Genomic DNA, 13,588 nt, shown 5'->3' with positions numbered 1-13,588 from the left:
TCTGCCATAGGTGTTTCAGCCTACACCTTTTTCCCCTCTATGTTTCCACAAACTCTATTACAATATTTTAGCACTTTTTTATTTGGCCCACACGATTTTACAATCATGGTGTCTGAGTCTTGATGCTTTCTTAGTTTACTTCCTCTTCCCAGACATTTGTAAAATGTTAAGTGAGATTAATTTTTCTGTTTCTCCTCCCGAATCATTGGAAATCCCATGCTTCTCTGTGTAATCAGAAAAAAGTATATTCACATCTCAGCTCTGCCTAAATGTGATCTTAGGGCAGTTTCATTTACCTATTTTTCCTCATTTCCAAAATACTATGTAGAGTTGTGTTAGGTATTAGAGATAGTATATATAAAGCACTAGCATATAGAGGTTTCCTTTATTGATTATAGCTTTTGGTCTGCAGCCTGTTATGTGTATTCCATCAACAGTTTCCCCCAACTTCTCATGCCTTTGTGTCCCATAAAAGATCTCTACCTATGATCTTGACAGCTCAATCAATTCTTCTTACAAGGCTTATTTTATTAGTGTCAGTATTACAAATTTGCCCAGTCTGGAAATAAGATGGACTATTGTGTCATTTCCAGGGTTCCTCTTATTTATTTATTTTGAGAGTGGGGTTGGGGGGCAGAGAGGGAGAGAGAGAGAATCCCTAGCAGGTCCACGCTGTCAGTGCAGAGCCTGACATGCAGCTCACTCTCATGAGCTGTGAGACCGTAACCTGAACTGAAATCAAAAGATGGACGCTTAACCAACCGAGCCACCCAGGTGCCCCTCCAGGGTTCCTTTTTTAGAACCTGTCTTATTGAAGGCTCTTCCATTGGCAGTCTGCTATCTTCTGACATACTGGCTACTTATAATAACAAGTCAGCAGTCCCATATTTCTTCAAAACTCTTGGGTAGGTGCCACCTGGCCATCATAATTTAGTTGCAGCTAGTTTGTTGATTGGATGTAAAATATTTACAGTATTCACCACAATTTCAGCTTAACAGCTCTGATCAATCAGTCTTCTTAAAAAGGCAGATTGGCAATACAATTCAGAAGGCTTTTGACTGAAATTCTCAGTTTTGATGTCTCTTGGAATTTAGGTTTGTTCACCGTGCATGCTTTTTATTCATGAATCTTTGAGTCCTTTGCCTCCATCTGACACCATGTGTTTGAGGTTGCATTTTATGAATGTGAAACTTTGCACATGTTTACTAAATGATTTAGGTTTTATTTTTGCCTTGTGTTCTTAAAAATACCAGCTGCTGCTTAGTTAAAAATGTAATGTAATTTGACTGACGCATGAGTTTTGAGGTTCATAAACATGGATGTATTTTCCTTGTTTGTATTCATAAGTCTGTGGTTCCATATGTAATATGTTTCTTGATTTAATTTTAATACTTTATTTTAGAGATAAATAAAAACAATAACAAAAGCCTTGGGGAAACATGTTTCTATTTTTTGGAATTCACACTTGTACGTTCAAAATTCCTCCGCATTTTAGTAGTTTTCTAAGTTTTCTGTTTCAGGAATTTTATTATTTTGTTAGCAGAGAACAGCTTTTGATATTGATATAATACTGTATTTATGGAAACAATTGCATTTTGAATGTGTGAAAGAAACATTTCTCCTCATTTGCTCCATGCAATTTTAAGAACCTAATGACTAGATTTAGTTATACATATAGCAGATTGTTGTAAATCCAATAATTTATTTTGGTGGTTCTTAACAATTTGAGGGTCAGAAAACCTTTTGTAAAATTGATGATTGCTTTGTCCCTTCTAACCGCAAAAGTTCACACGGAAATTTAAGGACCCCATGAAGGGTTTTTCTCAAAATGGGATAGTACATGTATATGTAAATATAATGTAAGGCACTATATAAGATCTTTAAGAAAAATGTAAAAAAATTTATATAAATATTCTAAGCGGGGAGGAATTATGTGGGTGCTTGAAAAAAAACATGCAGAATAGGGCATTGAACAGGCAGGCTTCATGGAAATCATGGAATTTTAAGGCCTGATGCAGAAGACAAAACCTTATTCCTAGCAGAGATAATAGTGTGAGCAGATAGAGAGGCAAGAAAATACTTGACCTGTTTGGATATCCGTGAGTATTGAGATCTCTTTGAGGATAGTGATGGTTTCTGATTCACCTTTTGAGTTCTGCATTGTGTCGCACAGTACCTTATGTAGTTTTATTATGTGAACTCAAATACTTACTGAGTTGAACTTCTTTTACTCTTTTTTTTTTTTAACAGAGAAGCTTTTTTTTTTTTTTAAATGTTTATTTATTTATTGAGGAGGGAGGAGCAGAGAGAGAGGGAGAGAGAGAGAATCCCAAGGAGGCTCCCCGCTGCCAGTGCAGAACCCAATGCAGGGCTCAAACCCATGCATGAACAGGAAGACCATAACCTGAACCAAAGTCAGATGCTCAACCGACTGAGCCACCCAGGCGCCCCCTTTTTTACTCTTTATTATGGCTCCTGAGACCTCTTTTCTGCGTGTCCTATCATGTTGTATCTTTGCTCACAAATATATATTTTGCAGAGAAACAAGCTAATACATGCAATTTCAATGACTGTGTGCATTAATTGGCTTTAAAAAGAAAGCCAAACTTGTTTTTTTATTAGAAAAGAACAGCTTTTGATATGAATTTTATATTTCTTAAATTGTATCTCTGGGAACAGTTGTTCTTGGATGTGTGCAAGAAACATTTCTCCTCAGTTACTTGGCTAGCTTTTGGGGAACAGTTAAAATGGCCATTGAAGCATCAAATAAACTAATAGCAACCCCAGCCAACTCTACTTTTGTTTAAGTGAAATCTACATGAAGTCTTGCCTGCTATGGTAATATAATGAATAGATTAATATATAAGTAGTAAATAAGAAATAAGATTTAGAAACTAATAATCTTTCCTAAGAGTATTTTTCTTTCCCCTTGAAACAGCGGCAGTATCTATGGGGAAGAAGCTTTAAAGCTAGCATTTTCTCAATTTTAATTGGGTAACAAAATCTGCTTAAAAATGGACACAAACAAACAAAAAAAACCTTTCTTATTATTGACATTTTCTTGCAGGACTACAGAACATTCCTTGTAACAGTTTTGTCGGCTGTTTAATTTTCTTGCTGTATTCCTAACGTTAGAGCAGTACTACCTGTGTTGGTGAACTGTTTATGCTATTTTAATTAGTTTCTTAAACTGTCTCTGCTTGGGGTACTAAGATGGCTCAGACTCTCGAGTTAGGTCAGGTCATGATCTCATAGTTCTTGGGATCGAACCCTGCTTTAGGCTCTGTGCTGACAGCATGGTGTCTGCTTGGGATTCTCTCTCTGCCTCTCTGCTCTTCGTCTGCTCACGAATGCGCATTCTCCCCCCCCCCCTCAAAATAAATAAATAAGCTTAAAAAAAAGAGCTCTGCCTAATTTCCTCTCTTGTGTTTGTAATGTTAAAATGTGGGCTATTAATTAGAGCGTATATTTTATACATTTACTCATTCAAGTAATGTTTAGTGAGTGTCTATTCTGTGAGGCTATTTTGCAGGTGCTATAGAGGCTGTAAAGATGAATAAAATATTGATTCCTCAAGGCAATCTTATCTCCTGAAGATTGGTTGTTTTGTTTTGTTTTTTTTCAGTGGTAGGATAAAATTATTCTGATTAATCCACATGAGGAAAAATAATTTGTCCAAGTTTATCCCACTAGTAAGCAGCAGAGGTCGATTTCAATGCTCAAGGGCTGATGACTCTGGAGCCTGAGCATAGCAAGTCTCTACGTATTAGCACTAGACAGGTTTATTGCTTTGGATCTTTCTAGTATTTGAGCTTGTATCTCTGTTTTTTATTTGTTTCTCATTCATTTAGTGCCATTAACGAAGTCAAGAAGATGTCTAAAGTCATTGATAATCAATTGTAAAACATGTTCTATTTCAAGAACATATTTGAGATCCATTCTTACATAGATAGATACATAATCTAGTCCTAGACACATGGTACAGACTTGCTAATTTATGTTGAAGTTGAGTGACTGTATGACAATGCACTCTCTTCCTCCTATCATGATTGTTTTTCTGACCTGCAGGTTTTAAATGCACAGAGAGCAGGATACAAAGCAGCCATAGTTCACAATGTTGACTCTGATGACCTCATTAGCATGGGATCCAACGACAGTAAGTACAGGTATCACTTTTCTTCTCTCCTGTTTGACAGATCTTTTGAAACTAAAACTTAAGATTTTTTTCTTCACATTTTCTGTTCAAAAAGCAAATTTCTTTTCTATCAGAAAAGTAACTCTCATCTTAACCCTGTTGGGACAGTTTTATTCATATTGAAGTGAACTTGACTTGTTCTTTTCCAAATAGTTGTTTCATTTTCTTTTACCTTTGTGTTTCATTGTAGAAGATGTGTTGATATTTTGGCAAAAACCAAAGGAAAACCAAAGCTTTAAATAGAGATAAACATGCTGAGTTAAGGCTTCCATAGAAGGATTTTTGTGATTTATTTAGAGATTCACAATATTAAGTGGATATACTAAGTAGCTGCTACATTCTTGTAAAATTTCAAAGCTACATACCTGGGCTTTCTTACACAACTTACAATAAGTTGGTTATTAGTTTCTTAATATACAGTGACATGCCTATAGCTTTTTATTCAAAATAGGAATGTTTTCTCTTATTCTCGACTAAATATTATCTTGTAGGGAAAATGAGCCAATTTTAACCAAATAACTGGCTTTAATCTGAGATTTTTAAGCTGTATGCTTTCACTTAATTTGGTGAGAGTGATAAAGGTATCTTTTGTTATGTTAATGACATGACTTTTGGACTCCACCTAAGGAGGGTGCCTGGTAGGCTGGAAAACCAACCATTTGATAAGAGAATTGGAGCTCTCAGTCCCATCTCTCTGATCTCTGGGGAGAGGCAAGGGACTGGAGGTTGAATAGATCTCCAGTGGCCAATGGTTTAATCAGTCATGTCTGTGTAATGAAGCCTCCATAAAACCCAAAACGACAGGGTTCAGAGAGCATCTAGGTTGGTAAACATGTGGAGATTTGGGGAGAGTTCCATGCCTGGAAGAGTGTACCCTTCTCACATACCTTGCCCTATGCATTTCTTCCATGTGGCTCTTCCTGAATTACATTCTTTCATAATAAACTGCTATCTAGTAAGTAGATAATTTCTCTGGGCTCCATGAGGCACTCTAACAAATTCATTAGACCCAAGGAAGGGGTTGTCACTGGAACCTCTAATCGGTAGATCAAAAGCACAGATGATAATCTGGACTTACAACTGGTGTCTGAATGGGTGGGGGCTTTTTGTGAGACTAAATCTTTAACCTGTGGAATCAGATGCTATCTCCAGGTAGATAATGTCAGAATTGAGTTGAGTTGTTTGATGGTGTGGGGAAGAGCCCCCACATACACATTGGAAATTGGGTTCAAAACCCAAAACACACCGCCAACATTCATGATTAAGTATTTTATTTTTGTTTTTCTTCTAGCACATAACCATAATACCTCTGGCTACTAAATGCCATTGAGTCTCATATGCAAGAAAGAGCTTGGAGCAAAGAGCAGACATAAAGCTATGGACTGATATCCTACGTTGGAATATCTTTAAGACTTTAATTAGATCCTTAATAGGAATCTATTTTTGGAGTCCTTGACTAAAAAAATATTTTTATAGCTTAAGATAGTATTTGTTGTTATTGTTTGAGTAGAACCCTCTTCCTTCTTACCCCTGGTAATCTGAGGCAAAAGCTACAATTTCTAGAAAGTAAAACTTGGTGGGGCATGTGGGTAGCTCAGTCATTTGAGCGCCCAACTTCGGCTCAGGTCATGATCTCATGGTTCATGAGTTTGAGCCTTGTGTTGGGCTCTGTGCTGATAGCTCAGAGCCTGGAGCCTACTTCGGATTCTGTGTCTACCTCTCTTCCTGTGCCTCTACTACTAATGCTCTGTCAATCTCTGTCTCAAAAATAAGTAAACATTAGGAAAAAAAGTAAAACTTGGTAATAATTTCCTTCATTAATTTCTATATATATTTAAAATTATTATTTAATATCCTAGCTGATTAAATCATTATGATGCATGAAGAACTCTTAAGAGATTCTAGCATTTCACAAAACATTTGATAGTCACTGCTTGAGAATTAAAGGAATTGATGAAGGTATTTTACTTACCAAATAAACTGTTGGCACTGCAGATTTGACACAACGTTCTTCTCCTTAAAACAAAACAAAACAAAAAACAAAAACCAGGTCAGTAGCTTTTGTTACCTGTATATTTTGCTAGCAAAATGTAAAGCATAAATACTCCAGAAATAGGTATGAATTTAAATTCACATCATGAAGCTTCCATTTGTATTAGCTATATAGCTTTGAGCAAGGGACTTACTCTTTGTGTGTTTTGCTAAAGTCCTGAGCCTAGTGTTTATGAGTCCTGAAGACCTGCTTAAGGTCTTGTTTGGGTTAAACAGATTAATATTTGTAAACTATTTAGTCTTTTTACAGGTTTTCTTTTTTTTTTTTTATTAATTTTTGTAAAAATATTTATTTATTTTTGAGAAAGAGACATTGTGAGACAGGGAGGGGCAGAGAAAGAGAGAGAGGGAGACACAGAATCCAAAACAGGCTCTAGGCTCTAGGCTCTGAGCTGTCAGCACAGAGGCCGTCGTGGGGCTCCAACTCAGGAACTGTGAGATCATGACCTGAGCCAAAGTTGGATGCTTAACTGATAACACCTGTTTTTCCCTTTGTACTACCGTAAACTTTTTTGTGGTAATCATGCCAGTTCCTAAGGAAAAATGTGCTAAATGTTAAAAGTAGCACATAACCAAGTAATCTTGCTGTTGCCATGGAAATGTTCCACCTGAGCTATTATATATCAAAGATTGGTCAGAATTTTGGTTCTTGACTTTATTGCTTGAATTTATTTTGCTCCATCCTTGGGAATGTGTGTTTTGGACATTGCATATATCCAAAAACAAATGTTGTAAAAAAGACCTTTACCACTTTCATCTTTGCTATTACTTAGTAGAGGAAAGGAAAGCATGGCTTCATTAAAAGGGACATGTATCAGGGCGCCTGGGTGGCTCAGTTGGTTAAGCATCCAGCTTGGGCTCAGGTCACGATCTTGTGGTTCATGGGTTTGAGCCCCACATCGGGTTCTGTGCTGACTGACAGTTCAGAGCCTGGAGCCTGCTTCGGATTCCGTGTCTCCCTCTCTCTCTCTGCCCCTCCCCAACTTGTGCTCTGTCTCTCAAAAATAAATGTTACCCAAAAAAAGAGGATATGTATCTGTCCCCCCTTTTAAAGGCTTAGTCTGTAGCCACAAAGAATATTGCACATGTTCTCCTAAGAGCAGACATTCTAGTATCTAAAAACAAAAGGAAGTTTTAAAAGCCCCTTGCTACAGACATTTCACACAAAGAATTTGTTTTTATTTCAGCTAGAACATAGGATGGGTTCGCTCAGTGGAGCCAATACGTTTGTCACTGTTAAGAGGAGACAGAATGTGATGGGGAAAACACCCAATCACAGAAGCGGGATTTATTCTTCTAGGTTAGTTGATATGTGAACTAGCCTGTGCCTTTGGGAAAGTTACCTTAACCTTTTAAACCCTTTACTTTCCTCTGTAAAAGTGTGAATAATTTTAATTCTTATTTGACCTGACAAGGTAGTGAAGATCATATAAAAGCAGGCATATGAGAAAACCCATGCCATGGCAGAGTTGCAAGAGCCTAGGTTAGGAGGCAGAGCCTCAAGTTTGAGTCTTGGCTATGCAAATTCCTAATTATATTACCAGGGCAAGTTATCAATATGTCCGAGTTTGTTTCTTCTCCTCTTTTCCTTGCTGTCTTCCTTCAACAAGTAGTTTTTGACAGTGTACTCCTCAGGTATTGTTTTAGGCACTGTGACTACAGCAGGGAATAATACAGTTTAAGGCTCTGCTCTCATATGTTTCATTGATGTAGCAGAATGCAGCATTTAACAGTGTGGCTTCTGGGTACTGCCTGCCAGGGTTTGAACTGCAGCTGGACTACCTTCTAGCTATGCAATCTTGCGTATGTTACTTTACATCTCTGTCCCTCACTTCTTTGATCTGTAAAATGGGAATGATAACAGTACTTCACTCATTGGGTTGTTGTTGAAGATTGAATGAATTCAGATGTATAAACCATCTAGAAGACTCCTGCTTTTTAGCAATCATGTAGTGGTTACTTAGCTATTACCTAATAATTATATTATTGTATATTCATTATAAATTATATAATAGCAGCAAAATGATAAACCTTTAGTGGTTATTCAGCCGTTATCATTACTGCTGTTATTACATTCTAGGGTGGGAGAGAGGAAATGAACACAAAATCAAAGAGATATGCTGCATGTCAAGTAGTGATAAGTGCTTTAAAGAAAATCCTGTCAGGCTGAAGGGATGTAGCACGGCAAGGACTAGAGAGTGGCCGTTTTAGATAGGGTGGTCGGACAAGGCTTTTATGAGGCTTTGACATTTGCATTAGGTCTACAGTGAGAGGCTGAGCCATGCAGATTTCTGGAGTAGTGTTCCAAGGAAAGGGAACAGCAAGAAAATGCAAAGCTTAAAGATAAAGCATCTTTGGTGTTTTCAAGATGTGGCAGAAAGCCACCTTGGCTGGAGTAGAGTGAACAAGGCAGAGAGAATGGCAGAGGATGAGGTTAGAGAAGGGGGTATTTATAGAACTTCGGAATTTGTTCTGTGTACCTTTTAAACAGAGGTTTGAAGTGATCTTTTACTTTATAAAGCATTTAAAAAATTATTTATGTGTGTGTGTGTGTTTACTTGTATTAGAGAGAGAGAGACGGGGGAGAGAGACAGAGACAGAGACAGACAGTGCGTGAGCAGGGGAGGGGCACAGAAAGACAGACAGAATCTGAAGCAGACTCCAGACTGAGTTGTCCGCACAGAGCCTGATGCAGGCTCACCAGCTACCAGCCCTGAGATCATGAGGTAAGCCTAAGTCGGACACTGAGCCATTCAGCCCCTGATCTTTTATTTTAAAAGGATCACTTTGGATCTCTTTGGAGAACAGATTGAAGGTGAAAGGTGGGCAGGAGTGCCTAGGAAGAGACCAGTCAGAATGTTGCCAGAGGTGATGGTGATCTGGAGTATTAGAAGTGACTGATAAGAGGTGATAGAATTATGGATATATTTTGAAGTTGATAGGATTTGATAGAAGGAATAGGGAAAGGGAGGAGTCAAGAATGATTCCAAGATGCTCAGCCTGAGAAACTAGGTGAATACCAAATGTTGTTTACCCAGATGAAAAGGACTAGGTAGGAGTAGAGCTGATTGAAAGGAAAGAGACTTTGAGAGTTCTGTTCGAGAAACATTGTTTGAAACACCTATTAGCTAATCAAGTGGAGATATTGAACAGGCAGTTGGATATATGAATCTGGAGAGGTTGGGGCTGGCCATTTAAATTATCATTTGTCTATGATACCATGATAATACTATCTGCAATGTATACTTCAGTATTGTTTTGTGGATTAGAATTAAAATTTAGTGTTTTTAAAAGTATTTTGTGAACTAGAACATGTTATGGTTTTGTTTTCTGTAGATAAATAATGTTGCAAAGTCTCCAAGATGGCTATTCATATTTGCATACATTCCCCTCTTCTTCTGACTAAAAGGAGGAACTTTTTACATCTCTTTAGATATGATAACTCAAAGAAGTTATATCACTTCTAATAATTATTGACATGACAGGATATCTGAGGTGTATCATTGAGTGAAAAAAAGCTTATACTTTTTTCCATTATTATATGATCCCATTGATACAAAAAAATAAAATTTTTATTGATCCCACTGATATAAAAATAGTGATTAAATATTCCTTTATCAACCATTTAGGTTCCTACCCTCCTGGGGCTTATATGGGTATGTGTATGTGAGAGAGAGAGAGAGAGAGAGAGAGAGAGAGAATGGGAATGATGGGAATGTGTGGAGCGAATGACTATATTTGCATAAAACAATAATCTAGGAGTGAAAAATGTACTTGTTGAAACTTATAGAACTTTATCACTTCAAATAGAACCTTTGTCTTTAGGTGGGAAGGATTACAGTTGGTTTTGGTTTTCTTCTGGTGTCCTCCCCCCCCCCCCCCCCCCCTTTTTAAAAATAAATAACAAATGTGTGTGTGTTTTTTTAAAGGAAATGTAGAACAAAGTTATTGTGAAAATGTAATGGAAACAAATGGACTTTCTCTAAAGCCAGATTTGTTAAATTAACTCACAGCTAAAAATAAGACTGCTTTTTCTGTTGTAACTTTAAGAGGATCTTCCTGAGTAATGGGTAATTTTTCAAACTTCTCTTCCGTTGGCATTTGATTTTGGTTTTGCAATATAGGTATGAGTCCAGTTTGTTAACACACCAAACAAAACAAAGCTTTCCAGTGAACTCCAGGCTTAGGAGGAAGTAGAAATTTACCCAGCTTTCCCATTTTATGCCCTTTCTCAACTCCTGTCAGCCCTTCACTCTGGAAAGTCATAGATGTGTGGTGTCATTTTTGAGACTTACGTAAAGTGGTCTTTTCTTACATTTTTTGGCCTATACCTCTCCTGGGAATGGGTATGTAAAAAAAGCTTTTTTACTTTTTCATTTAGGAATTATTTGTGGAAAGAAAACTTAAAATATTTTCTTCCTTTTGTAAGAGTTAATTGTGTCTAAAGAGGAATAAATTGAAAGGAAATATTAAAAATGATTATCCCAATCTTCATGGGACTATTGAGGTAGTAGGTAATGTATGTATGCAGAATGTTAGCTTTTGTTATTGCAAATGTAATAGTATTTCTCAACCACTGAGATTGATGATGGTATAAATCTGCAATCAGGAATATCGACCAATTTGAATTTATTGTAATTGTTTCCAGTTATGTTTGCTGCTATTATGAAGAAAGTAAAGTTGATTGTACACTGAGTATGGGCTTTTAAGAATAATTTTATTATTATTTTATACAGTTGATGTGCTAAAGAAAATTGACATTCCATCTGTCTTTATTGGGGAGTCATCAGCTAATTCCCTGAAAGATGAATTCACATATGAAAAAGGGTAAGTAATGGATATGAAAAATAATCATGTAGCTTAAAATTCTCCTTTATATTAGGGTAGAACTATGTTAGTTATAACCAAGGTTGTGTTTTAAAATGAACTCTATTGTGCTAAATTAAGTTCTCTCTTAAGTCATAATGATTATAAGACTTTAGTATAATAATTTCTCTGTGCATTATTACATATTGAAAATATGCTCACTCTAGAGAGCCTAAGGTACTCATGTTGCTAAAAAGATAAAACTTTCCCTTTTATCATTTAATCAAACCATTGGTATTTAGAAACAATGTGATTTATATTTATCATTAGACATTTGTAGTTTATTAAAAAGAGATTTGTTATTTTATAAACACAATCCAAAACAGTGTGTTATTGACTTGGTTTTTATAAAGGCATAAAGTTTGTTTTCAAGTTTAAAAGGTTTCATTTGGAATAAAACCTTCTGTATGGAATTTCTACCACAAATCACATTATGAGGGTAACACAACCTTTTTTTTTCCTTCCCAAATTCTTTTTTAATTTAATTTTTTATTTTTTTAAATTTACATCCAAATTAGCATACAGTGCAACAATGATTTCAGGAGTAGATTCCTTAATGCCCCTTACCCATTTAGCCCATTCCCCCTCCCACAGCCCCTCCCGTAACCCTCAGCTTATTCTCCATATTTATGAGTCTCTTCTGTTTTGTCCCCCTCTCTGTTTTTATATTATTTTTGCTTCCCTTATGTTCATCTATTTTGTCTCTTAAAGTCCTCATATGAGTGAAATCATATGATTTTTGTCTTTCTCGGACTAATTTCACTTAGCATAATACCCTCCAGTTCCATCCACGTAATTGCAAATGGCAAGATTTCATTCTTTTTGATCGCTGAGAAATATTCCTTTGTATATATATATACCACATCTTCTTTCTCCATTCATCTGTCGATGGACATTGGGCTTTCCATACTTTGGCTATTGTGGATAGTGCTGGTATAAACACTGGGGTGCACGTGTCCCTTCGAAACCACACACCTGTATCCCTTGGATAAATGCCTAGTAGTACAATTGCTGGGTTGTAGGGTGGTTCTATTTTTAATTTTTTGAGGAACCTCCATACTGTTTCTGAGAGTGGCTGCATCAGCTTGCATTCCCAGTAACACAACCTTTTGAAACTAAGGCACAGGTATTTCATCTAATATGGAAAGCATTGCAGTTAGCACTTCAGAGCTGCTTCTGTGGAACATACAATGGGCAGGAACAGGCTTTTGACGAAGAACAATAATAACAATATTAGTAATAAAAGCAGTAATGTTTATTGAGTACTTAGCAAGTGCCAGCACTCATGAAAGCAAGACTTTTACATTTGTTATTCATTTAATCTTTACAGCAACCCTCTAGAGGTTGTTATTATCTCTTATTCTCTACATTTTCCAAAAGAGAAAACTGGCAAAATAAAATCCAATCCTGATTATTTAGGTGGGAAAATCCACCAACATTTGAGTTAGAAAATACATAAAAAGAAGAGGGAAAGTTTTTCTATTGCTGTTTTTGGCATTTTCCCCATGCAGTTTTGATATTTAAAATATTGTTCACATATTACAGTCTCAGAACATCTATTTTAAGGTCAGGAACATAATTTTGGATGTTGTGTTAAAAATAGTTATACAAGGCGTGCCTGGATGGCTTGGTCTGGCAAGCGTCCGACTTTGTTTCAGGTCATGACCTCATGGTTCGTGAGTTCAAGTCCTGCAGGTCAAGTGCTGCACTGTCAGTGCAGAGCCTATTTGGGATTCTCTCTTTCTCCCTTTCTCTTTGCCCTTCCCCCACTCACTCTCTCCCAAAATAAGTAACTTTTAAAAAAAAGTTATGCAAGATGCTATTTTGTCAGCTGTGTTTGTTAAGTTAGTAGAGGGGAGAACTAATACTTTTACCTCAATATTGTTCCCTCTTTTAGAAAAATTCTGTATACTTTAATATGTACCATAAAGTCTTTTTTAGTTTTAATTATAAAATCATGACTTTTTAAATTAAAAAGTAATATATACATGCTAGTAAAGCATGGAAAAATTCAGAAATATAAAGCATCAAAATGAAAGTCCCGATGAAGCTATTCTCTAACAACAGCAGCTACTGTTTAAAAAATGTTAAACTTTTCCCGTATTTGAATACTCACATTGTTACATGATGATGTGCTTATAAAATAGAATGTACAATACATAGTATTTTGTTTTTTAAATTAAAAAAAAAGTTTTTTTTTTTCTTTTGAGAGAGACAGAGACAGAATGCGAGTGGGTTGGGGCAGAGCGAGAGGGAGGCACAGAATCTGAAGCAGGCTCCAGGCTCCGAGCTGTCAGCACAGAGCCCGACGTGGGGCTCGAACCCACAAGCTGTGAGATCATGACCTGAGCTAAAGTCAGACACTCAACCGACTGAGCCACCCAGGTGCCCCTACATAGTATTTTATAGCATGCTTTATTTACATAATATTTAGACCCTTCCATGGTATCATAAGCCCACAGAATCCCTTAACT

The 13,588-nt window shown here is 36.5% G+C and overlaps 2 protein-coding genes across 7 annotated transcripts in view; one reads left to right on the top strand and one right to left on the bottom strand.

The window, feature by feature from the left end:
• PFN2 (profilin 2) overlaps positions 1-13,588 on the bottom strand; it is an 81,790-nt gene that overhangs the window by 2,903 nt on the left and 65,299 nt on the right. Inside the window, exons 3-4 of one of the 2 annotated variants that reach the window (XM_049629734.1) lie at positions 6,169-6,212; positions 4,311-4,429 (exon numbers count right to left, since the gene is read on the bottom strand). In XM_049629734.1, the coding sequence (XP_049485691.1) occupies positions 4,355-4,429; positions 6,169-6,212 (119 nt within the window). In that variant the 3' untranslated portion in view covers positions 4,311-4,354. Of the gene's footprint in view, positions 1-4,310; positions 4,430-6,168; positions 6,213-13,588 lie in introns of those variants that run through there. The other variant, XM_049629733.1, reaches the window with a different exon arrangement.
• RNF13 (ring finger protein 13) overlaps positions 1-13,588 on the top strand; it is a 162,139-nt gene that overhangs the window by 92,614 nt on the left and 55,937 nt on the right. For 4 of the 5 annotated variants that reach the window (XM_049629714.1, XM_049629716.1, XM_049629713.1 and 1 more), the window contains exons 5-6: positions 4,070-4,157; positions 10,985-11,075. In XM_049629714.1, coding sequence (XP_049485671.1) covers positions 4,070-4,157; positions 10,985-11,075 — 179 coding nt within the window. Of the gene's footprint in view, positions 1-4,069; positions 4,168-10,984; positions 11,076-13,588 lie in introns of all 5 variants that reach the window. The other variant, XM_049629717.1, reaches the window with a different exon arrangement.

The sequence above is a fragment of the Panthera uncia genome, chromosome C2 (genome assembly GCF_023721935.1).
Source record: "Panthera uncia isolate 11264 chromosome C2, Puncia_PCG_1.0, whole genome shotgun sequence".
In the NCBI taxonomy this organism is placed as follows: domain Eukaryota; kingdom Metazoa; phylum Chordata; class Mammalia; order Carnivora; family Felidae; genus Panthera; species Panthera uncia.
Note: the sequence above shows the minus strand (reverse complement) of the source record. Positions and strands in the feature narration are given on the sequence as shown.